Raw genomic sequence first — 26,748 nt, forward strand, 5'->3', positions numbered from 1 at the left:
GAGGTTGACTTAAAAAAACAAAAAAGTATGCGGACAAGATAGCGGATGATTACAAAATGTTGGATTTTCACCCACTTCGGCGAGACACCCAACATCACATCCTTTCGTTGGCTCACACGTGTGTAGCCACATGCGGATGAGTGGGTGTTCATTTGTGTCACGAGAAAAGGTTTTGTTTTGCTCTGCTCGTAGAGCCGGCACGTGGCATGTTGTATTGGTTTTGTGCGAATAGATGGGCACCTTTGTATTTGAAAAATAACTTTAAGCATCTCATGCTCCTTATGTATACCGGAAGATAAATGAGGCAACTGACTTGATCGCTTTCTTCGCTGTTTATTATTCTGAAAAGATATTTTAGACATGGTCGGATATCGCTTCTTCCTTTTATGCCATTTCATTTTTCACACTAGGCTGATGTGGGCAACCATTGTACTTAAAAATATATATATATTTATTAATGAAAGGTGGAGAAGTAGAGGGAGATATATATTTTTAGCAATGCTAGATTCTAGAAAGACAAGGTGATATTTTTGTTTATAAGATAAATAGAATATAATATGATAAAGAAAAGAAAGTCCAAGATCAATATTTCCTATGAAAAGGAGATTGTGTTTGTTGTGGGTTAATTTGTATTCTTTAAAAAAAAGAAGAAGCTTTTATCTGGCTTCTTGTTTTAATGGTGTTCATGAGATTAATCTAATTTGATTTTTCCGCATGTTAATTGTTTTACTTAAGAAGAAATTATACATCTCTTTCATTTATTGTGACTACCTTCATTCTTCATCAAGTTTAAAAGTGTACGAAGAATTTTTTTTTATATATATTTTTGAAGACATTGAACGAGCCTAACATGGAGAGGCCTATCCATATTATAAGTATCTGACTCCACTCAGCCTATATTTGATCTGTTGGATTCATGGGTCAAGTATGGTCAACCAATCCCAACCTGTCAGGTCGAGCTCAAGTCAGGATGCTTCAATCGATGATATTAAAAGATGGGTTACATAATATATATTTTGAAATATTTATATCAATATTTATATATATATTATAAATTATATAATATGTTAGTTATTGGATCATTGATCTAATGGCTTAGACCTAAAATGGGAGACAAGTTGTAGCATTAATGGTCCAAAACTATTAAGAAATAATATGCCCGTTTAATAAAAAGACTAAAACTAAATAGCCTTGGTCCATAAACAAGTTATCCGTTACAAGTTGGTAGATTGGCTATGAATCGAAGTTTGGGTCGACCACAAATCCGCTATTTGTGAATGGAGGGGTATGACCATTGAGCTAATGTTCAGATCATAAGGTTACAAACTTATCTGTTAGGAGTTATCTCTTGTCTATTTAGAAACAGAAAGAAAAGACTGGGAGAAACGAGGACTACGTAAAGTATGAAAGTTTTATTTTTTACTATTTCAAAATAGTGGGGGAGCTAGAGTAGTGGTAGATAGCCGAAGAGTACTTCAAACTCATCAAAAATTTCAACAATCCATCTTGCAAATCCAAAATCTAAACTATTGACTATGAACTCTAAAATGTCTCCATGCAAAAACTCATGGATTTTGAAAATATTTTGCTTGTGTATTAAGTTTTCTGAATTATATAATTTAATTGCAAAAATATAGTATGTTTAGATATCACTAAAATATGTAATTTTTGATTTTTAGCCATTTTTAGTCATTTTAATTGTGATTAATAATATGGATCTTTGAGTTAGGTGTCTCATTTCAAGAAGATACCTTCCTCTCATCTGTCTTTATATAGAGAGAAAGAGCAAGAGCGGGGAAGAAGGTAATATATAATATTTCTCAATATATATCAATGATGGATCTTACTTTAGTGCATTTGGCTAAGATATTTCTCAGCAGATATCAATAATTATCTCTCAAAATGAAAAATCAATATCGCTAATCATTATATATGATGTAAAATGCTCAAAGACTAATATTTCTTGTATTTAAAGTAGGCGATATAATATAAATCATAGCAGCATAACTTGTGAGACTCAACTAATAGAACTATCATCCAACAAACCACCATTACACTCTAGATAGGATCATTATCTATAAAAAAGCAAGTTTCCACTCTGCATAATGCATACGGCGGAAAAAATTAATGTTTTTGAATTTCAATATTTTAGATTCTTTCTTTTAAAGATATTATGCTTTTGCTTTTAAAGTTTTTTGTTTCCAAGAAAATGGTTTCTTGCTTTTAGAGTTCGCCTTTGTTTAGATTGTGATAACCGCCCCACTCCCAAGAGAAACGGAGGGGGGGGGCGACTACATAGTCGTGCAGGCCTTCGTAATCCCTGATAGTGGGCGGTTACAACCGTCCGCCTTTCCCAGCAATCGGAGGCTATAAGAAGCCTCGATCGGTGGGGAATTTCATCATCCTCTTCCCTCTTCTCCACTATCTCTCTCTCACAAACCTTCACGGTTGGCAGGATCTGGTGTTCGACCCACGCCGCCGGAGCAGAGGGCTGCATCGCCGGAGTAGGAGACGAACGATCCCCTTCAAAGCAGGTAAAGCCCTTCTTCATTTATTTTTTTTAAGATCTAGCTTAGAGAAAAAAAAAAGACGGGTGTCGATCGGGGTGGCCGAGCAGCGTCGGTCACAGGCCACGGCGGCCGCAGGCCTTCGGCCGTGAGCACCAGTTGCGGCCGTAAGCGCGGCCGGTGTCGCTGACCGGCCGGGGAGCGCCGCCGGCTGTGGCTCAGGCCCTCCCCGAGTCCGATCTCCACTCCACGGGAGAAGAAAGAAGGGGAGGAAGAAAAAGAATAAGAGAGGAAGAGGAAGAATATAAAAAAAAAACATACCGGTGGTTGATCCACAGCCGCAACCGCGGGCGCCGGCCTCGGCCGTGGGCCGCGGGTCGTCGGCCGTGGGACGCGGGTCGCCGGCAGCGGGAGGCAGACGCGGCCGCGGGCCGCCGATGCGCCCCCGAGCACGACCACGGGCATGGCCGCGGGTGTGGCCGTCGGCGCCGCAGGCCGGCCGCCGGGCGCCATCGGCCGCTGCCCGTTCCTCCCAAGCCTCCCGACCTTGCCCTCCTCCCTCCATGGGAGAAGAAATGAGAAGAAAGGGGGAAGGAGAAATCGGGAGAAGAGAAGAGGAGAAGAAGAAAAAGAAAGAAGAAGAAAAAAAAAAAGGAGAAGAAGGTTCGGGAAGGAAGAAGGAAGAAAAGAAAAGAAGAAAAAGAAAAGAAAAAGAAAAGAAAAGGAAAAAAAAAAGAGAGATCCTTAACGGGTCCGACCTAACGGGTCTGATCCGAGTACGAGTCCAAATCTGTTAGGCCCAAATAAAAGAAAAGAAAAATGGGTTTAGCCAAATTTGACTAAAACCGAGCCCAGTCAGATTGGGCTAAGTTCGGACGAACCCAAACTATAAATTGGGTTAAATCCGAACCAAATTAAGCCCAATTGAGTTGGGTCTGAACCTAATTAAGCTGAGTTAGTCTCAGCAGACCCAAATTGAATATGAATCAAGCCCAATTCAAAACCAGTTTAACTAAATTGAAACTGAATTGACTTTGGGCTAACCCTGACTCAAGCCTAGATGAGCCACATTGATCCTGGACCAAAATTAAACCTAATTGGACTTAAAATTGAGCCCAATAACATAATCAGAAGATCAAATTGACCCGATAGGGCTAGACCCAATCAGGAACCGAGCCCAATTCTTTAATTAAAGACCCAATTGACCTACGTGAACCCAATCTGGTTCTAAATCGAGGCCAAGGGCTCTAAATTAAATAAATTGGACTTGAGATCTAAGCAAGTAAATTCATATTATGATAAATTAGAAAATTATGAAATAAATAGAGAATAATGTGACCCCTATGTGATTTATTTAAGTGATCAAGGATTTGTCATCCGGACGTAAGAAATTGGAAAGCATATTGCTGTAAGTAACCTTGGCACTGATCTTAAAGTTTTTAAATTACTATTTATTCATCATTATGAAAATGTATTGCTTACGATATATTTTTCTCAAAATTAGGATCAAGTATATGATTGCATGTGATACATGAATTTGATTAAAGAGCATCCTTCATGAATATTTGATGATGTATGAGTTATGAAATTATGATTATGTTAGACTGCATAAAAAATGATATTTGAGGCATGTTTATGCATTTTAAATTATATAATGCCATTTATCATTTTCAAACCTATTTATGATGATTATGATTTATGAAAGAAAAAAAAATATGATTTATAAACTCTCAGATAGCTATGACCACCTCTAGAAATAGAGGCCAGTCGACACCCTGGAGCTAGCATCCAAAGAATAACAGGCCCTCTGCCAACGGGTTAAAGTTGGTAACGAATAACAGAATTAGTCGACTAAGATTAACAGTCCCTATCACGGGATTATAGTGACCATAGCAGCACATCCGTCTGAGAGTATGTTTTATAAAGTATGGATAAATAGCAATATTTTTATATGACTTGCATTATCATGATTATGAACTTTTATGGATAGAACATGCATTGCTTTATGACCTGATTTGTGTATATCATCTATAAAATGTTTTATTTTACATCAACTGTTGGCTTTTTAATCACTGCATTGGCATAATTGTACTTGATCCAATAAGATAGTACCTGGTTACTTACTGAGCTGTGTAGCTCATACCTTTTTATCTACTTTTTTCCTACAGATGATTAAGACCACTAGGAGCAGGGAGCTTGATGTTATTCAGGGTTGGGGTAATTGAAAATGTTATGTAATAATCAGATTTAGAAGCTCTGTACTGTTCCAACTTCTTCACTAATGTTATGACATTAGTAAATGAAACTATTTATTTTTATTATGAAATTTTATGTGGCTTCGTGTTATTGTGTGCATAAGATAGCAATAGCACGGCCGTGTCATGATCCGGATTTGGGGCGTGACATAGATTTAGCCACATCCATGTTTCTCACAAGGTGATCCAATGATTAGGTCCACCTTTCATGATTCCACAATTAAATTAGCAACTTAAAGTAAATAAGACTATGCAGCTATGCTTGGAATAGATAGTTTGCAATGCATAGCTTGATGGTGCATGCCCCCATACCATACCGATTACTGATCGGTACGATCCGATAACCAATTCGGCAATCCTAGATAACAACATATGTAATACTGAGTCATTTATAAATCTACTAATAGAATTTGATATTAGAATAGCATGTTTTTTGAAGCAATCAATAATATGAATCTGGCTTTGCATGGTGTATCAATGTACATATCTTTTTCTCAATGTAAATATTTAAAGGCCGAATCTACATGCTATTTGCTCTCCCCGGCCTCCTTCTCTATTCTCTTCTTTAATAAATGCATCTCTCCATGTAGTTCTTAGTTTAAGCAAAAATAACAAAAGTGCATCTCCAAAATATTAGCACGTAATCTTTGGCTATATAAATAATAAAAAAATACTTCTAATAAGATGACAAAAATGATAGCTAAGTAATTAACAGTTCCTCCTGCAGACGAACCGATAACTCCACCAATCATCCAATCATAAGGTACGCGGCGTTAGTATTGTGAATATCTCGCTTCAAAATTGAGTAAGAATTGCTTCATTGCCCGTTTACAATTTCATCAATTTTCATCAATTTTCATCAATAACCAAAGATAACCCAACATTACAATCTGATATCCAAGAGCACTTCCACCAGCAGTATATTGAACCTCCATGTAGGAACATATGATGCGTGTATTGAATCTATCTTCCTTCAACAAGATCGATGCATCTTCTCTTCGGCAAGGCAAGCATAAGCACTAGATAGCTGCCTTCATGGATGCTGTGAGGACCCGTGCGGGCGTGTGTTTAGTCCCACATCGGTTATTCGCTGGGTAGATCTTGAATACTTATACAGGATCAAGGAACCCAAATAATACCTTCCGGCTAGCCATTTTGGGTGAGGTCCTGGGTTGTTACAAATGGTATCAGAGCGGACCCGGCTCATAACCTATGTGGACTAGGGGACACTGCAGCACGGATCTATTGGGGCTGACCACGGGCCAATCGTGGTGTTTGTGATTAGATTTGAATAGATATGAACCCTTAGCCTGACGAGGACGTCAGAGCTTGAACGAGGAGAGTATGTGAGGACCCGTGCGGGCGTGTGTTTAGTCCCACATCGGTTATTCGCTGGGTAGATCTTGGGTACTTATACAGGATCAAAGAACCCAAATAATACCTTCCGGCTAGCCATTTTGGGTGAGGTCCTGGGTTGTTACAGATGCCTTATGCTCACAAGCTCTATATCAAAGATAAGAGTGCCAAGGGTAGAGCCTTCTCCATTGGAAAGACGAGTCGGATTAAAAATGGTGGTAAACAGCCTCTGCCGATCAAAAAACTGCAGATTATAGAGAAACATTAGAGGAGAATATATCAAACTCATAAATAGAAATTATAATTTCAAAGACACAGTTCAATGATTGAAGTGCAAAAAGAAACAGACTTTAATGTACATATAGCTTTAATTGGGATTTCAGGCTGTGTTTAATGCAGCATTTACAATAGGAAGGTGTTCAGTGAATGATGGTTACAACATAGCTAATTAATTATAAGGGCTAAGTTATATCATTTTGATTGCAGGTGTTTTTCTAATATATAGCATAGTTTGATTATGGACGTTCTTCCATGAGAGCTACTGAACGTATCATAACCAGTTGAAGGAATTTGACTTCTGAAGTGTACAAGACATACATTAGGTGGCATGGGTTCCTGGGATGTGTTCTGATACCCTTGTGATGGAGGGATAATGACACGGCGGATACCTCCAACTTTCATTGACTTCACTGCAGCTTGGATGCCTGAAATAACCTGTATGATGATATAAAGCAATTCAAATTTCAGTATAAATGATCTCCCTAGAATCTCCACATAAATATAGAAAGATGGGTATGAATAGTTTCTCATGACCCGAAGATGCTCAGCTATGATCTTAAAGCACATTTACTACCATTTTTGAAAATTTTAGAAACATCAAAAACAGAGGGAAAAGGTCAGCACTCCTACAAGCACAAGGAGTCAAAAAAAGTAATGCTAAAAGAGCATCACTGATAAAGTATACTGAGATTCAATCAGATCTATTTGTCAGATATTCAAGTTTTCAACGTTAAACGTTATTGCACAATCAACCGTGAACAACCACATTCTTCAATTGGTGTAAATTTGAATATTCGACCCGCAATAACTCCCAAAAAACAGGAGTCAACTGAGATAAGGAGGACAAGAGAAGGAAGAAGGAAAGCTGGGAGATTGTTAGACTCTCTAAACTCCATGCTGACCCCTTTCCAAGTATATTTCAGTTTATTGGAATGTGGGACCGACCAACCTCCCAATCCAAATTCTCCAATTATCACTGTTCCTCCTCATGGATTCTCACATTTGGAGAGTACTCAGTGGATACAGTAGCCAGGCATCCAAACAAGCCAATAAATGAACTACAAGTCTTCACTAGTTCCGACCAAGGAGAAGTCCTCTTAAATGAAAAATCTTCCCATAATTTCACTATTTACATGCAAGCCCACTTGGTCATCATTTCTGGATACATACCACCCTCTAATTTGAATTCAAGGGGGCCATGTCCAGGAAATGATGCAACCAGTTTTTATCTCATTTCCTTTCTGAAACATGCTCATCCCTAACTCTATCCCTCGCAATTCTACCCCATATTAACCACAACATTTCATCTTCCATCGACATCACACATGTGTTGGACTCTAAGAGCTCTTGTTCAAAGACTCATTCCGATGAGATTCGCTTTCCGGGAGTCGATAAATGGAATCCTCATTTCTGACCAGCAAAAGCAAACAGAAAGATTTTCTCCTGTGAAGAAAGATCTACATTATATACCAAAACAAATTTCCAAAATAAAAACAAACAGAAAACAGATAATCAGAAAACATATTGTTCAGATTTTCGAAATATTTTCCTTGACATTCATGTTCTAGAATGTGGCAAAAACATCTCTCTGAAGCTCGTGTGGGCACATATCTCTTTGGCTTAAAGGATACTAGAATAAACATGTGTTATTTCATGTACTACTATAAATTTAATACCACTTATAGCTTTATCTTACTTTTCCAGATCCAACAATGAATAGAAAGGGAACAGGATCCCCTATCTCATCCTTGTGATCATAAGTTGAGTCAAACCGCCATCCTTGTTTTGCAGCCAACCTTCCATAGTAATGAATTGCAACCTTCATTGCCAAATACCAACAACATAGTATTTTTAGGCCATGACAATACGCAAAAAGATATTACAAAATTAGAAGAATAAAGTGGAGTTTATATGTTTCATCAGCTATAAGCTGGCATACATCATAAACAAAAGGACAATTCACCAATAGCTATACGTCAAATACCAGTAAGAGAATCTTAATAATGCAAATGGAGGGATGTGATCATGGCTCCATGTTGATTTGGTTATAAAATTTGTTTTATACCTACATCCAAGTTGTAAGCAGGCATGCAAGCATTTCCTTTGGAGCCAAGGTTTGGTGTCCAAAGAAAGCCATATTTTTCCCCCATGGTTTAATATAGATAGTCCAGTCATCCACCTCATTTATGGGAAAAGATGAACTCAATGCAGAACATCTGGATAGATAGATGATTAAATATCCAAAATGCTTGCATAAAATCGCTTAATAATCTAAAATGTTTATGGATAGCAGATCTGTCATCCCAAAAGCTGACATGTTTCTTTGACTTCTCCAAAGGTTATATGGGATGAGAAGTTTAGTGAGAGGATCACAGATGAAATTTCGGGGCAACATGACAGCACCTGCCTTATGATGTCCATGCAAGAGAGTGTGAGTATTTCATTTGAAGGATTCGCTGCCAAAGGTTGAGAGAACATATGCATTCCCCTTTCTAAGTGTACATTTGTACAATCTGGTATTAGTAATATAATTCCTGGTCACAAAACATTTTATACATTCACATCTACATTTATGTTTTTTTTTTCATGAACTTCTCCGAGTAAAGGAACATAATTTAAACAAAATAAATTTTGGTAGCATATATTGGTATGATGCTGATGTACGGTCAGGTTAAAAAATGGAATAAAAGAAGAAAACAAGAGGCTTAATTAAGGATTCCACCTCAAGAAATCATTAAGTCCACCACATAAGGTGCCTAATGTATTTTTTGAGAGAAAGGAGGTACCTAATGTGTAACTTTGTAAGAAAAGCACTCTCAAAATTAATAGGGACAGCCTCAACTTTAGTTATAAAGATCATTTTACTTAAATCTTACCTCAAATGAACCATTAAGCAAACTAGTTCTAACACTTTTACTACCTTAGAATATTGAAAACAAAATAAGATCATTAATCTCCAAAATGTTGCCATTTCACTTTCACAGCCCACTAGCCCACTTACTAACTGGACAAGTCATTCAGTACTGACAATTTTAGCAATTCTGGAATTTGAAAAGGCTTTCCAAGTTGTCATAAGTCTGTATTATATGGTCTAAATTAACATTAATCTCAACTTTTAAAATATTTAGCAAGTTATGATTTAATTTGATCTGAAAACAAGAATTTGTATCAGAATAGCCTAACCAAGCTAGGACAAACTCTTTGTAAGCCAAAACATAGATCTAGAGCCACCAATTGAATTCAAGTTGCAAAATGCATATCGATAAAAAATAAAAACAATTCCATGTGCTATTGCTGCAGAAACTTCAGAAACTTAAATTGCACTGGATCTAGAGCCTTCTTTCAGCAATAAGCTAACACTATGGAAATGCTTGTCTTGAAGTCAAGCCTTGCACACTTAAAACTTTTGGATCCTTATACAAAAGGTCAGAACTATGTGATTTTAAAGAAAAATGTTTTTTTTTTATTTTAAAACATGCAAAGTTGCTTTCAGAGTACGTTTCACTAAACCAATATTTTTGTGATATACTTGCTATTAGTTATGTTCAGCAGTAAGTGGAAATCATGAGATTATTTGTTTGTGAATATGAACATTTGCAATGATCATCTAGTTGAGGAGAGATGTCACACAGAAAATATCCTCATACAGTTCAAAAAAAGGTACTTGTTCTTGAAGTGAGACTAATGACAACATAATCTTCAAAGTATCTTCGTTATTCTCATTCATAGAACATGCTTTACAGTTTACAGACATAAGATATCCCCATTTTCATCATAATATCCTCCTTGATATATTCAAGAGAACCTCAAAATTCTTTAGCAACCGATAATTCTGTAGTAATATTATAGGCTGAAGGATACGAAACAGCTTTGAAGAATCCTTGGAATCATCATCTTCTGAAGAATTAAGTAAAGAAGAAGGCTGAATAATCTCTCTCTCCAAGTAAACTTTAAGTTTGTGCATGCCTCCTATCAGATAAATCAAAAAATAAAACCTCAATCACATTTCACTCAATCTTCTTTTTGAAAGTCAGCTGGCTCTTTAGCAATTTAGCGATTTAGTTTTCATGATCTTTCCCAATCTTTGATCTTCAAAGACTGGTCCAGCAGATAAAATCTTCCACACTTTCAATGCTTCAAGGGTCTTCAGCCTGAACTCAAAATAAGAAGCTCCTTGCAATCAAAGAACAAATTTTTCTTCACAAGACAAACCGAGTTGGTCTATGAATCACAACAGTTGTTGAGACAATAGGCAACATATATGAAGGAAGAAGAGAGGAAGATGATAAGTAGAATGATTGAACTGTCCACTTAATGTTGGAGGTGATATTTTGGCCAATTTTTTTGGCTTCATGCCAATTATACAGGACAGCCTTAAAAAAAAGGGGGAAAGACTAGCTACTACTCCAAAATTACAACCAGCAGCCAATTCCATGAAATGGTAAACTAACTCTACTATTACCATAATTTCCTCTGAAAGGTCATGCAACAAGCTTCAAAACATAACATATTTATCAAAACCCGATTAAACTTAACTCTGCTTCCAACTTCACTTTTTAAAGCAAAAAAAAAAAAAATGAATACAAAAAGAACAAGATATTCTAAGTAATTTCACTTTTTACCGAGCAAAAAAACAAAAATAAAAATGAATATCTACATAACAATATTGTTTTAATGGGAAAACCAATCGCATTTCTAAAGAGAGAATGTGTGCAATTATCACAAAGATAACATCATATACACTTCTAGACTTCCAGTCACTGAAATTGCTAAGTCAAAAAATTGATAATAAGAAAATTCATTGGGATACTGCTTAAAGTGAAATTGAAAGGGCTGCAAATTTTAGGCTGTAAAGTTTTATCATTTCGGAGCATAAATCAACAACCAAATAAAAAATGTTATATTATATGACACAGAATGCCTTAAGTAATGGGAAAAAAAAGTTGATTTGTTTTCTTTTTTTCCCCCGAAGAATACATCCGACCCTATAAAAGAAACGATAAGGTATGGCCCAAACTGAAACGTTACAATAGAAAGGTAAAACAAGCATCCAAGAGATTTGTTTTTAGGACCTGATCGCCGTCAACAGGGGTTTCTCCAGCTCCGACGCGGAGGTCCAGAGCCTTGACCCCACCGGAGGCCGGGATCTCGAAGAAACCCGCGGCGCGAGGTGGAAGAGGCGGTGACGCCGCCGATGAAGGGAGGAGAGAGAAGGAGGAGGAGGAGGAGGAGGAGCAGGAGGAGACGAGAGCGGTGGCCCAGGAGATGAGAGACCGCCTAGTCGTTAAGGTTAGGGTTTTGGGAGGGGAAGGGGGACTAGGAACGAAGGGAAGAGAAGCGAGCATCGCAAAGGAGGGGTGGTTCTATATACACCCCCCCTATTGCTCAGGACAGCCCCCAAAAATTAAAAAAAAATTAAATACTCTCTACACCCCCCCCCCCCCCCCATTTGCTAAAGACACCCCTAACAAATTAAAAATTTCTAAATTACCCCCCACCCTCCCCACCCCCTCACCTAAATTGCTCTCTACACCCCCCAAACCCTCCCCACCCCGCTCTTCCCCTCCAAAACACCCGCCGGCTTCTCCCTTCCGCCCAAAAAAACCTCGCCTCAAGCACCTCGCCGGCGGCCAAACCCCCTCCGTCTCCCTTTGAACTGTTCCGCCCAAAGCACCTCGCCAACGCCCAAAACCCCCCCGTTCCCCCTTCTCCCTCTTGTCACCGGCATTCTCCCGATCTCCGACCACCTCGCCGGCTTCTCCCGGAACCACCTCCCCGGCCATCTCCCGAGCAACGAGCACCTCGCCGGCGCCTCCACGACCACCTCGAGGTAGCTCCCCCCCCCCCCCCCCCCGCCTCCCCAAATCGTTCGGCACTGGTTCTTTGAACCAGTGCCTTCGGTTCGGCCCCATGGGGCCGACCCGCTGCAATTGGGTCGGCCCCATGGGGCTGACCAAAATACATTGGTTCGGCCCCATGGGGCCGACCCAATGTATCTTGGTCCCCATGGGGCCGAATCCAAATTTTTTTTTTTTTTTTCTGTTGCTAGACTAAGGATTATTTTTATTCCCAAATTTTAGCCTAGATCACGTCCTTAGGGTGAATTGGATACCCAACATCAAGGACAAGTTTTTCATTACTAGATTAGATAGTAATTTGAGAAGTAGGGATAATTTAGAATCATTATCATATAGCATTAACATGGTGCATCCAAATATGATGATCTTGTTACCTTCATCGATGTCATTCTTGATCTTGGAATAATTATCTCATATCAAATGCTCTATCAAATAATAAAACCACAACATTAGTTAACGAACAAAAACTAAAAACAAAAACTAAGAACTGCGGCATAGTTTTAGGTAAAGTCTATTATTGAGTTATGTCTTGAGTTTACGAGTCGTATACTTTTGAATTATCATTTATGTATGCAATTGAAGTAACATTGAATTATTTATCACAAAACCCAATCATGTAGATTCCAAGAAGTAACTTGTTTCTTTTTTGGCTTGTTTTATCATTTATCATTTATGTATGCAATTGAATTATTTTCTTTGATATAGCCTAACATTGAATTTCTATATTTTCAGACATGGATCCCGGTTCCTCCAGAGTTAGACCTACGGCGTCAGCTAGGAGACGTCGTGCTAGGATTGCTTCTCCCGAGCCTGCTCATATGCCATCGCCCTCTCCTGAGTCAGAGCATGATGATATGCCCGCTAGGGGCGAAGACGATGAGTCCGTTGGACCATGTCCAGGAGGTCCAGAGGATGAGTCCGTCCTGATCAGTTTCAGGACGCATATAGCAGCTTCCATCTGGAGGCAACAGGTATTGTTTATTTGTTATAGCATTATATTTTGTTTATTGATGTTTTATAAAGTAGTAGTAATTATACATTTATATTACAGGAACGGGCTCCACTAAAGTGCATGAACCATACTGCCAAGGTTGGTGAATGGAAGTGGTGGTCTTCAAACCAACCAAATACCAGGTTCAAAGCACTATTGAGGCAGTCGGGCCTCATAGAGTTAGTACAATGCTCTTATCGATTCACCGATAAGATTCTGATTTCGGGCTTCGTAGAGAGATGGCAGCCCGAGACGAACACCTTCCATATACCATTTGGCGAGATCACTATCACGTTGGATGATGTATCCGCCATTTTAGGGATTCCTGTCGCAGGTGCCTCAGTAGCAGTTTCTCCTGAGAGGATGAGTGATCGGGATGCTGAGGAGCTACTTGTGGAGTTGTTGGGGGTGTCAGCTGGAGACGCGCGTCAGGAGGTACTGTCATCGCGCGGTCAGTCTGTGAGGATGGAGTGGCTGAGGACTCAGTTTCACTCTGTATCTGATAGAGACAGCCAGCAGAGGATAGAGTGTGCAACACGAGCCTATTTGTTATTTTTGTTAGGCTGCACACTCTTTGCTGATAAGAGTGGGACCAGGGTGCCTATAGCGTATCTGTGTTTACTGCGGGATCTGGATAGGGTGAGCACATATGCCTGGGGTACAGCTGCCTTAGCATATTTGTATCGGCAGTTGGGGATTGCGTCGAGGTCATCAGTGAGACAGATCAGTGGTTATATGACGCTTCTGCAGGCATGGATTTATGAGCATTTTCCAGCACTCAGTCCTCACCCGTCGCTTGAGTATACTGATGCCAGTCCCCGCGTGCACCGCTGGATGCCCGGTACTCCATCCCGTACCACGATGGACCATTTAGTGGTTCTACGTGAGTCATTGGACCTTTTGAGCATCGATGAGATACGTATCATATTACCATTTGCTTGTGTTTGTCAGTACTTTTAATATGCGATATAGTATAAAACTGAAATGGACCTTTTGTTTTGCAGGTTATTTGGGATCCCCATCATCGGCTTCGGGGAGATCGCCCATATGTTGATATCGCATTTTTTAGTGGCTCCATCAAGTGCCTTGATATCGTAGAACCCTATCATCCAGAAAGGGTTCTTAGACAGTTTGGTCGTATTCAGACCATCCCTCGAGCGCCACTAGCCCCTACGCGAGCCAACAGAGGTTCCACAGCAGGCTCGTACCGGATACATTACTCCTATATGGATCAGCTTTGGGAGCGATGGGAGGACCACGTGCTGAGCCAGGCGAGCAGGAGCCACCCAGTTACCCGGCCATCAGACAGCGTACCGGGATACATGGAGTGGTATCTCCGTATCACGCACGTTGCAGTTCAGCCTCCTCATCTGCGCTCGAGTACTCATTCTGGAGCTAGGGGAGGTCATGATGATGCTGACATGCACCGGCGGCGTATTGCAGATGCACTCGGTATCAGTACCGACATTGTACGGATGGGTCCCTCAGAGGCTACGTCACTAGGTGCCGGGCACCTATTTCATGCTATTTGTCAGATGCATCAGTTACTTCTGGGTGATGAGCCTGGCCCGAGTACAGCACCCTCTCATTCGGATCCAGCACCCTCTCATTCGGACGTACAGCAGTACACGCGTCGACGACGGCGTCATAGGGATTGATGATGGAGCCTTTATTTTGATTATGTAGCTTCGACTTTTTTTTTTGTGTAATTTGAAACTGTTGATATTAATGAAAAATATATATTTTTGGTACATTTACGTGTAATCTTTGTAAAGCCTGGCCCGTTCTATTTTACACAAATATAATAGTGCACATAACAATCAATCTAACAATGCGAAGACAGATATTTTTTGATTTATATTGATGATGGAGTTTCACAGTACATGACTCTAAGAGCCCAAAAAAATTTACAACTTTCAAAAATTGTACATATATAAACAATCAATCTAACTCTACTGTCTCGCTAATTATAACATTAGGTGAGATGCTCTCTTTGAACTGTTGAATCCGGGCTTCATATGAATTTTCCCATCCGGTAGCACAAGGAAGATGATATTTTCGCTAGTTGGTCGCTACTGGCGGAACGGGATGTCCCGGCAACAAGAACACCTTCAAAATTAGAAATAAGAAAATATTAATAGCTACAAAATTATAAATAAGCAAAATTAAATAAGCAAAATTAAATATTCGCAAGTGTTGTGAACGTAGTACCTCAACAAAATGATTTCCATTTACGAATCCGATAGCGATATCTTTGCGGGATAGAAGAGGTACTGGCACAGAACGGAGAGGTAGGAAGGTCAGACATTGTTGCAACGAGAGATGGTATAGGACAACATTATAGCAGGATGCTATAAGATGACCCATGTCCGGCATAGTCATCCATCTGTCATATGGTGGACAATCATCATAATATGATAATGCATGAGTGATCTCAGCAATCGTCCCTTCCACACCATATAATGTGCGATAGTGGTCCGAATGACATTGCAACTCTTGCAATAAATCCTTCCTAACATGCACCCAGTCATCTTCTCCAAATTCCAGTAAGTCAGCTATTGCCCTAAATCCGCAATTCCCATCAGCTTTTACATCCTTGATATGCTGGATGTATGGTCTCAAGGCAGAAGGAATAGCATCAATATAGATAATGGGCGTATGTGACTGGGCTCTAGTACGAAAAACCTGCATAGCCCTACATATAAATAATTTATCACCAAGAATTAATGAATCAGAGGATCTGTTCGGCACAAAATTCAGCACGGCACGCGATTTGGCACCAGAAGCCTTCTGTTCGGCTGCACAGTGCCGAACAGAAGGCTTTTGTTCGGCTGCACAAAGCCGGACAGAACCCTTCTGTTCGGCTGCACAGTGCCGGACAGAAGCCTTCTGTTCGGCACTGTGCAGCCGAACAGAAGGCTTCTGTTCGGTTGAGGGTTGCCGAACAGAAGGCTTCTGTTCGGCACTGTTCAGCCGAACAGAAGCCTTTTGTTCGGCGATCCAGTGCCGAACGGAGCACGAACCGTGAAAAAAAAAATTTGAAACAAGGTGGAACACGTACCTTTGCGGCCGATTCTTCGTCCCAAATCACTAGTTGCTTGTCCATGCTTCGAATGGGGCTTAAATCTCCTTCAAAGATCGCCTAAACGATGTAAATGGATCGAGGGGTTTAAGGGGGGTTTGAGGGGTGTTTTTTTTTTTCTTTTCAAAACGAAACGGAGGAGGAGGAAGGGGGGTGTACTGAGAAAATTTCAAGGGCAATATGGTAATTACACTAAAGGTTAGTTTGGGTATTTTTTTTTTGGTTTTTGGGGGGTGTCCTTAGCAATAGGGGGGGTGTATATAGAACCCCCCCCCCCCCCCCCCCCCCCCCCCCCGCCGCAAAGGAGACGACCGCCATAGCTAGCCTTACTCCGAAACGACCTTGCCTTTAGAAAGAATTACGAACCATACCAATTTGATAAAAAATAATATAATAAAAATAATTGAGATAAAATCTACCAGCCATGCAATCTCCGAGCGCCATGGATGGCTCCTCCTTGTGGAGAAATTATTGGTTGGAGCCATCCATGGATTAGTGAGGAATACAAGTGATTGAAAGGCTATTTTTTGATGCCTTGGTTCACCTCCTTATCGATCAAAATATGTTGCTATTTTTTTGTTAGTTTGTTCTTTGTTGTCTCCTCCATAGATCATAACCTCGAGGTTATCGGCTGGAGGTTAGTATGATTGGAGCAAGTTATAAACCAATCTCCATGGAACAAACTCCAATCTTGGATGAGGTTAGCATGATTGGTTTCTTTGGGGCAGAAATAATGAATAGATTGGTTTTCATTATGTTGGTTGAATCAAGCTAGTAAGATTTAGAGATTTTTGAAAAGTATTGCTTTGCGAAGTTCCATGCAAGCTGAATGTTACGTGATAGGTGTGATATAATGTAAATAATGTACAATGGAAGGATTTTAGAATTTATTTAGTAGGAAAAAGATGGGCTCTAGAATGAAAATTAGATAAGTGACTCCCATCTTTGGTTAGGGGAAATTCTACTATCATTTCCATTCGGGAGAAGAATAGGAATATTCCAATCTTGGCTTTCGTTATAGTATTCAAATCCCATTTCACTAGATTTATTTAAAAATTTTGATTTTCCCAAAATATTTTTTATGTTTAATTAATTTTTAAGTTTTTTTATTTAATTAATTTTTTAAAAATTAGTGATTTTTAATTTCAATTTCGATTATGAACCAAATGCATTGGAGAGCAAGGTTGTTCTGATTTCTGTTCTAACTCCAATTTCGATGATTCCTGTTGGGGGAATATGGTTTTTCCCCCAATGATACAATTACCCCTAAGAAATCGCACAACCGTCGACCTTGGACAGCCGAAGTCGGCGTCCGACCTCGGAACATCCGACCTCAGAACCTCCGACCCGGAAAATTTCCGACACTCGAGGTCTATTCTTGTCAACCACCTACCACGGCCGTACCCCTCCGAGGTCCAGCCGAGAGCCATACCCTGCCACTGCCCCGGCATTTATTGCGCATGACCCCTGCAAACCTCCAGTTTACTCAACAATTAATGAGGATCTCCGGCTTACTCCACAATTAATGCGGATCTCCGGCTTACTCCACAATTAATGCGGATCTCCGGCTTACTCCACCATTAATGCGCGTGGCTCCTGTTATCTACGGACCCGCAACTCTCCACGGCAAGTCAGCCCAGCAGAGTCCAATCAACGGTGATAAGTCTCTGATCTCGGCCATACCTCCGACATCAATGCAATGATTCGCCTGATCGCGTGCTACCTCGAGTCGTACGACGGCCTCACCTCCGACATCAATGCAATGATTCGCCCGATCGCGTGCTGCCTCGAGTCGTACGACGGCCTCACCTCAGACATCAATGCAATGATTCGCCTGGTCGTGCGCTGATCCGAGCAACATGCCAAGCCGTACGATGACCTCGCCCCATCACATCTCAGGTAAACCGACTCCTCCCCTATAAAAGGGGGCCCTTACTCTCCAAAGAGGGTGGGTTGGAAAATCTACACTCTAGAAGCACTGTTCTTCTTCTTCTACAATTTGCCCCCCTTCTGACTTGAGCGTCGGAGGGCCGGCGCCGGAAAACCCGGCCACCGGCTTTTCTGCAGGCACCCGGACGGAGGACGCCGCCCGCCGAAGGACCGCTGCTCCCTTGTGAAGACTCGCCGCTCCCTCTTCTCGACCGAAGATCGCCTCCGGGTCCAATTTCCAGCAACAGTTGGCGCTAGAGGAAGGGCCCGAGTAGCGATCATGAAGTTGAGAAGTAAAGGAGCCTCCAACATCTCCCGGCGTCCCCCGCAAAGTCCTGGACGCTCCGTCCAGAATTCGCCTACCCCGGCTGACCCAGTTCCTCAGGTCCAGCCGGAACAGTTCAATGCCCTGGTACAGCAAGTCCAGGCCCTGGCCGCCGCTGTTCAGGGCCTGCGACGCGAGGAGGCTTTACCAACGCTCCCCCCGCAGGCCCAGGTCCCGCCGGAATGTCCTCCCAACGGCCCGGTCTTTCCAGGCCAAAATCTGTATGGCTCCTCCAGAGCCAACAATGAAGAGCGGACTTCCCCCCAGAGAGAGCTACCGGGGGAAGATCTCAACAGAAGACCCCAACCCTCTGAGGCTGAGTCGGCTCCAGACCACCATGAGCCGGAGCAGACCACGGCGACAATCCCACGGGTTGGGGAGCTCGACAGGAAAGTCGAGCACTTGGAGCGCCAAATTGCAGCGCTCCACAGTAAGAAAGCAATGCAAGAGGGAGACTTCGAGTTCACCACCAGGTCCCCCTTTTTCCGCCAGATCGAGGATGAGCCGGTCCCAGCGAGGTTCAAAATGCCTCAGGTGGAGCCCTACAGCGGAATTACCGACCCCCTCGACCATTTGGAGAGTTACCGAGCCCTTATGGCTCTACAAGGGTCCTGAGAGGCTATACTTTGCAAGACCTTTCCAGCGACTCTTCGAGGGACCGCTCGGCTTTGGTTTTCTGGACTAAAGCCAAACACGGTATCCTCCTTCGAGCAAATCGGCAGGCAGTTTGCCACCAATTTCGCTGCCAGCCGACGCCAACGACGGACGTCAGACTCCCTTCTGGACATCAAGCAGAAGGAGGGGGAATCCCTCAAGGAGTATCTGGACCGCTTTACTGCTGCTATGTGGGAAGTTCGTGAGCTAGACCAGTCGATAGCCATGTCGGCTCTGAAGACTGGGGTCCGCTCCTACCGATTCCTCTTCTCCATTGAGAAGAGCTTTCCGGCCGACTTCACCGAAATGCTGGCCCGAGCCCGAAAGTATGCCAAGGCCGAGGAGGCAGTTGCCTCCAGGCGGGGTGCGATTGAGCCCGCCTCAAGGAAACAGAAGAAACGTCGCGAGGAACGCGGCCGACAGAGAAGCCGATCCCCCCGTCGAGAGAAGAACCTCCCTCGGCTGAGGAGCCCCCATCGACAGCAGGGGCGAGCTCAGCGGAGGACCCCACCTCGACCAAGATCTCCACCACGGCCTCGGACGTACCCAGGGAGGTACGAGAACTACACACCTGTCAATGCCCCCCGGGCCGAGATCTTGATGGAAATCGAGGGTCGGGATTTCTTCCGACCCCCGCCTCCTATGCGGGATACGGGAGTTCCCCGCAATCCTAGGAAGTACTGCCGCTTCCACCGAGACCGTGGGCACGACACGGAGGATTGCTTCCAGCTCCGGGACGAGATAGAGGCGCTCATCCGCCGGGGAGTACTCAACCGGTTCGTGAGGAACCGACGCGAGGAAAGGAGGCCGACGGAGAACGCCGCATTGCCCGAAAACCCGGACGACAACAGGCCCATTGCCGGCACCATCAATATGATCGGAAGGGCCTCGGCAGGAGAAGCCGCCCAGGGAGCACCCCCGAAGCGCCTGCGTGCTGATGAAGTCATCTCGTTCTCGGACGAGGACTTGGAAGGGGTTGAGACCCCCCATGATGACGCTGTGGTCATCTCTATGATTGTAAATAAGTTTGATGTAAAACGTGTCTTGGTTGACAATGGAAGTTTGGCTAACGTTTTGTACTACCATGCCTACCAAAAAATGGGGTTGCCAGAAGGACGTCTCCGGAAAATTAATGCCCCACTGGTTGGGTTCACCGGAGACTCGGTCCCAGTTGAAGGTGAGGCCAGCTTCCTTGTTACAGTTGGCCTCGCTCCTCGGGAGAGCATTGTGAGGACGGACTTCCTTGTGGTCCGTCTGCCCTCAGTTTACAACGCCATCCTTGGGCGGCCAGGGCTAAACGCCCTTCGAGCCATGGTCTCAACCCGCCATCTGCTCATGCGGTTCCCCACCGGCCGAGGAGTGGGCGAGGTCCGCGGAGACCAGTTGGTCGCCAAGCAATGCTACATGGCGGCCCACAGAGTAAGGCCACCGATCGAGGCGCCGATTCAGCCAACAGGCCCTTCACTACCCATAGAAACCCTGGATGCAAGGGACACCCTTTGGAAGATGCAAGTAGAGCCTGGTGAGCTTCTTGTTCAAGTTCCACTACGAGAAAATTTTCCTGAGCTAACTGTGCAGGTCGGCTCCGGCCTTGGCGCCCGCGAGAGGAATCACCTCATCAGCTTCCTGCGGGACAATGCTGATATCTTCGCCTGGTCGCCCGCGGACGTACCGGGAATCGACCCTGAGGTCATGGTCCATCGACTTCAGGTGAAGCCGACCAGCAGACCAATAAAGCAGAAGAAAAGAGGCTCCGCCTCGGAACGGCAACGAGCTGCGGCCGAGGAGGTGGATAAGCTCCTTGAAGCCGGCTTCATCCGGGAGGTCTCTTACCCAGACTGGCTCGCCAACGTAGTCCTAGTAAAGAAGGCCAACGGAAAATGGCGCATGTGCATGGACTACACCGACTTGAACAAGGCTTGCCCAAAAGACAGTTTCCCCCTCCCAAGCATCGACCAGCTCGTCGATTCCACCTCAGGGCATCAGCTGCTGACTTTTATGGATGCCTTTTCAGGGTACAATCAAATCCGAATGGCGCCAGAAGACGAGGAGAAGACGGCCTTCATCACCGATAAGGGCACCTACTGCTACAAGGTGCTGCCCTTCGGCCTGAAGAACGCTGGAGCCACCTATCAGAGACTGGTTAGCCAAATTTTTAAAGACCAGATCGGCCAAAATATGGAAGTTTACGTGGACGACATGCTGGTGAAGAGTCGAGCGGCGGAGCACCATGTAGCTGACCTCAACGAAACATTCTCCAAGCTCAGGAGATACCGAATGAAGCTCAACCCAGCGAAGTGCGCGTTCGGAGTCACCTCGGGCAAATTCCTGGGCTTCATAGTGACCCAGCGTGGAATTGAAGCCAACTCTGAGAAAATCCGAGCGCTGCAAGAAATGATGCCCCCGAGGATAGTCAAGGAGGTGCAGCGGCTTACCGAGCGAGTTGCCGCCTTGGGGAGGTTTGTCTCCCGGTCGGCCGAGCGCTGCCTCCCATTCTTCAAGATCCTCAAGCGGCCAAAGGACTTCCAGTGGTCAGAAGAATGCCAGCAGACCTTCGAAGAGCTTAGAAGCCTTCTGGCCTCTCCCCCGCTGCTCACCAAGCCTCAGAGGGACGAAGTCCTTTATTTGTACCTGGCCGTCTCTCCAGTTGCAGTGAGCTCAGTCCTCGTTCGGGAAGAGGACAAGCTCCAAAGGCCAATCTACTACATCAGCCGGGTCCTCAGAGATGCTGAGACCCGATACTCCAAACTTGAAAAGACAATCTTTGCTCTCATTACTTCAGCTCGAAGACTTCGTCCATATTTCCAAGCCCATACAATAACCATACTGACCGACCAGCCTATGAAGCAAATACTGCAAAGGTCGGATCGTGCGGGAAGGATCGCAAATGGGCGGTCGAGCTCGAGAAATTCGACCTTGAATATCGGCCCAGGCCGGCTGTCAAAGCTCAAATACTCGCCGATTTCATCGTAGAATGCACCCTGCCGGACGACCCCGAGCTGCCATCTGTATCCATGGAGGAAGCCCCAAGGCTACCATGGGTCCTACACTCGGACGGGTCTTCAACTTCGGGGGGTAGCGGGGCCGGACTCATTCTCACCAGTCCAGACGGGGTGGTGGCCGAGCAAGCCTTGCGCCTCGAGTTCCCGGCCTCAAACAACGAGGCTGAGTACGAGGCTCTCATCGCCGGGCTCAAGTTAGCAAAGGAGCTGAAAGTGGACGACCTGACGGCCTTCAGTGATTCCAAGCTGGTGGTAAGCCAGATCCAGGGAGACTTTGAAGCAAAAGAGCCATCCATGCAGAAATACCTCCAAAAGGTGCGGAAATTCACGTCTACTCTGAACTCCTTTGATATCCAGCACATTCCCAGAGCGGAGAATCTCAGGGCAGACCAGTTGTCCAAGCTGGCAACCTCCCGCATGAGCGAGCTTCCCAAGGGGACAACGCTCGAGTACCTACAGGTTCCCAGCACGGAGGAACCAGAACCTACCATGTGTATCGACTTTGAACCAAGCTGGATCGACGGGTTCGTCTGCTACCTCCAGGACGGAACCCTACCCCATGATGAGACAGAAGCTCGTCGAATCAAGCGCCAAGCTCTCCGGTATGTCTTGTACGAAAACAGACTCTATCGTCGATCATTTACCTCCCCTCTCCTCAGATGCCTCCGCCCCTCTGAGGCGGACTATGCCCTCCGAGAGGTCCATGAAGGAATCTGCGAAAATCACCTGGGGGGTCGGACATTAGCCCATAAGATCCTGCGGCAAGGATATTACTGGCCCACGCTCCAGAAAGATGCGACGGATTTTGTCCGGAAGTGCGACCGGTGTCAACGGAACGCTAATATCCAGCGCCGACCTTCGGCCCTGCTGACTTCCATCATCGCCCCCTGGCCGTTTGCCCAGTGGGGGATCGACATTCTGGGGCCCTTTCCCCTGGCCACCGGACAAAGAAAGTTCCTGGTCGTCTCCATCGACTACTTCACTAAATGGGTCGAAGCCGAACCTGTAGCCCGGATCACCGAGCAAAGGATGCGGGACTTCGTGTGGAAGTCCATAATTTGCAGATTCGGACTACCCCGTATCCTTATATCCGACAATGGTCGGCAGTTCGACAATGTCCACTTCAGGAAATTTTGCTCTGAGCTCGGCATTGACCACCGCTTCACCTCGGTTGCCCATCCCCAGACAAACGGAGAAACTGAGGTAACTAACCGTACTATTTTGCAGGGGCTCAAGGCTAGGCTTGATCGGTCCAAAGGACAGTGGGTCGAGGACTTGTACAACGTCCTCTGGGCGTACCGGACTACGTTCCGACTGCCCACGGGAGAGACCCCCTTCAACCTAGCATACGGCACTAAGGCTGTCATCCCGCTGGAAATTGGCCTCCCTTCTTCAAGGGTGGAGCATTACGACCCCGACACCAATTCTTCCCGGCTCAGGAACAACTTGAACCTTGTTGAGGAGACCCGAGAGGTCGCTAGGGTCCGTATGGCGAGGTATCAACAGAGGACGGCCCAATACTACAACTCCAAAGCCAAGCCCAAGCTCTTCAAAGTAGGGGACCTCGTCCTCAGGAGAGCCGAGGCTTCTCAACCGACCGAGCAAGGAAAGCTCGCCCCAAATTGGGAAGGGCCGTATCAAATCGCCCGAGTACAACGACCCGGAGCATACAAATTGAAGTCCCTAGAGGGGACTCTGATTCCGCAAAGCTGGAACTCCGAGAATCTACGAATGTACTACCAATGAAACCCCTAGGGGTTCAAGACAATCAGGACTATGGACTCAGTCTCTTTTCTGCAAATGATTCGCCTATTTCAATGATTATAATTCTCTTCTAATGTTGGGTCATCTGTGATCCTCAGATTCCTCGACTAAAATCGGGTTGCCTCGAGGCTCGACCGTAGAGTCCCAAACTCCCTCGACCTTGGGAAGTATCGCAGGACGATGAAATATCGACTTGACGCAAGATTCCTCGACTAAGGTCGGGATGCCCCGAGGGTCGACCGTAGAGTCCCAAACTCCCTCGACCTCGGGAAGCGTCGCAGGTCGATAGAGCTTGCCCAGACCCATCGACCTGACGAACGATTCCTCGACTAAGGTCGGGATGCCCCGAGGGTCGACCGTAGAGTCCCAAACTCCCTCGACCTCGTGAAGCGTCGCAGGTCGATAGAGCGTGCCCAGACCCATCGACCTGACGAACGATTCCTCGACTAAGGTCGGGATGCCCCGAGGGTCGACCGTAGAGTCCCAAACTCCCTCGACCTCGGAAAGCGTCACAGGTCGATAGAGCGTGCCCAGACCCATCGACCTGACGAAAGATTCCTCGACTAAGGTCGGGATGCCCCGAGGGTCGACCGTAGAGTCCCAAACTCCCTCGACCTCGGGAAGCGTCACAGGTCGATAGAGCGTGCCCAGACCCATCGACCTGACGAACGATTCCTCGACTAAGGTCGGGATGCCCCGAGGGTCGACCGTAGAGTCCCAAACTCTCTCGACCTCGGGAAGCGTCGCAGGTCGATAGAGCGTGCCCAGACCCATCGACCTGACGAACGATTCCTCGACTAAGGTCGGGATGCCCCGAGGGTCGACCGTAGAGTCCCAAACTCCCTCGACCTCGAAAAGCGTCACAGGTCGATAGAGCGTGCCCAGACCCATCGACCTGATGAAAGATTCCTCGACTAAGGTCGAGATGCCCCGAGGGTCGACCGTAGAGTCCCAAACTCCCTCGACCTCGGGAAACGTCACAGGTCGATAGAGCGTGCCCAGACCCATCGACCTGACGAAAGATTCCTCGACTAAGGTCGGGATACCCCGAGGGTCGACCGTAGAGTCCCAAACTCCCTCGACCTCGGAAAGCGTCGCAGGTCGATAGAGCGCGCCCAGACCCGTCGACCTGACGAACGATTCCTCGACTAAGGTCGGGATGCCCCGAGGGTCGACCGTAGAGTCCCAAACTTCCTCGACCTCGGGATGTACCGCAGGTCAGCAAAGTGTCCTCAGACCCGCCGACCTGACGCAAGACCCCTCGACCAAGGTTGGGATGCCCCGAGGCCCGACCGTAGGGTCTTAAACTCCCTTGACCTCGGGAAGAGTTACGGATCAACAAAGCCTTCCCAGATCCTCTCAACTTCGGCGGGCGTCACCGGGTCCGTAAGAGGCTCGAGCCCCCCTAACAAGTCAAAGTGACTCCGAAAGTCGACGAGGAAAGGGAACAACCCGCTCCGCCATGTGGAGCACAACTCTGGGAATGCAAAAGGTACATCTTACTCGACACTTGCCTCGTCATATTTTATGCGCTGTTAGCAAAATCTCGGCCAAGGTCGAGACTTTCTTCTGGCCAAAAATGGATTACTCCTACGAGTCGGTCTAAGACCAACTCCCCACCATACTCCGCCTGTTGAACCTCCATAACGACTTATGTAAGTCTTTGCAAACTAGGGCCCAACTCGGCCCCCATACGTAGTCTCCAATGTCAAGCTACGAAGACAACCTCGACCACGGACATACCAATTGGGTTCGGAAGGGCCGAGGTATCTTTTAAGGGTACCGACCCCGCTCACTGAGATCTCGGCAAAGTCAGAGGATGAAAGCTATGGAACTCTGGCGACAGCTCAATTGTTAGCTCATGCTCCCCCATGGGGGACAGCACTGACCCTTTCTATGATCTTACGATTCGAGGAGTCAAGTTCAGAAGCCCGACTAGACCCCCCGAATAGCGGCATATACAAATTTAGCACGACCCTACTTGAAAGACTAAGGCCCGACCTCGATGCCTTAAGAGCCTAAAGGCCAAACATGGCAACTTCTGCGATTCTAGGACCCGAGCTGTAGGACTTAGAGAAATCTTCTAAAAACCTAAGCTCGGAGCTCCCACTGGTTGGTATGACCAGAACTTGAGAAAGCTAAGATATAGCCAAGGAAAAAGTGCAACTCTGTTAAATAGCTTGAGAGCCGAGATATAAAGTTAAAAGTCGGTGAAGCGATTAAATTAAGACTCCGGCCTCATTTACGACAAGAGAAGGAAAGATAAACACAAAGTGATAAAAGGGATTTTTCATTAGTAAAAGGCCAAAAGGCTAAGTACAAAATTGGAGGTCGGCCCTTCAAAAGTTGGGAAGCGCCGACCTCGATTACAGTGAAAAGGAAAAAAAGTAAATCTAAGTCCTAAGGGGCGGCAGCAGCGTCCGCGTCACCCTCGGGGTCGTCCACGGCGATGACCTGGGGGCCTTCAGCAAGCACGGGCTCGGGATCTGTAGCAGGGGCCTCGGCAGTTGCCTCCGACTCGGCCACCGCCGTCGCAGGCTCGGCGGCGTCGCACTCATACAACCCCGCCTCGGACGTCAGGATGGCGGGGATGTCGTCCGAATCAGACCCGTAGCCCAGGTTCATCCTCGGACGAATTGTCGAAAGATCGAACTGGGGGCAGATCCGGGCCATCTGCTTCCGGAAGTTGTCGAAGCCCCGGAGGAACCCGTCAACAGTTTCCTCCTCTAGCATGTCGCGGAACTCC

The 26,748-nt window shown here is 45.3% G+C and overlaps 1 protein-coding gene across 2 annotated transcripts; it reads right to left on the minus strand.

Annotated features, from left to right (window-relative positions):
- Window positions 1-5,411: 5,411 nt before the first annotated feature.
- On the minus strand, window positions 5,412-11,786 carry LOC103709862 (FKBP-like peptidyl-prolyl cis-trans isomerase family protein). Of its 2 annotated transcripts, XM_008795383.6 has the most exons (5): window positions 11,470-11,786; window positions 8,094-8,216; window positions 6,716-6,832; window positions 6,245-6,362; window positions 5,412-5,800 (listed from the first exon to the last, which is right to left on the minus strand). In XM_008795383.6, exons 1-5 carry the CDS (start codon window positions 11,740-11,742, stop codon window positions 5,796-5,798), a joined length of 636 nt encoding a protein of 211 aa, XP_008793605.4. In that variant the 5' UTR covers window positions 11,743-11,786; the 3' UTR covers window positions 5,412-5,795. The 2 variants fall into 2 exon arrangements, with proteins under 2 accessions (XP_008793605.4, XP_026661523.4); XM_026805722.4 differs by lacking the exon at window positions 8,094-8,216 and having other exon boundaries at window positions 11,470-11,769.
- Window positions 11,787-26,748: the final 14,962 nt, after the last annotated feature.

This window comes from Phoenix dactylifera, chromosome 14, assembly GCF_051530095.1.
Source record: "Phoenix dactylifera cultivar Ajwa chromosome 14, Ajwa_hap1_PhDact_Kaust_v1.1, whole genome shotgun sequence".
Lineage (NCBI taxonomy): Eukaryota > Viridiplantae > Streptophyta > Magnoliopsida > Arecales > Arecaceae > Phoenix > Phoenix dactylifera.

Bases quoted from the DNA above. Each gene is read 5' to 3' on its own strand.
- LOC103709862 (XM_008795383.6), bottom strand. From the start codon at position 11,742: ATGCTCGCTTCTCTTCCCTTCGTTCCTAGTCCCCCTTCCCCTCCCAAA. The intron at 8,217-11,469 runs GTCCTAAAAACA...TTGGCAATGAAG, and splicing joins CCCCTGTTGACGGCGATCAG to GTTGCAATTCATTACTATGG. The intron at 6,363-6,715 runs GTATGTCTTGTA...TATAATCTGCAG, and splicing joins AGGAACCCATGCCACCTAAT to TTTTTTGATCGGCAGAGGCT.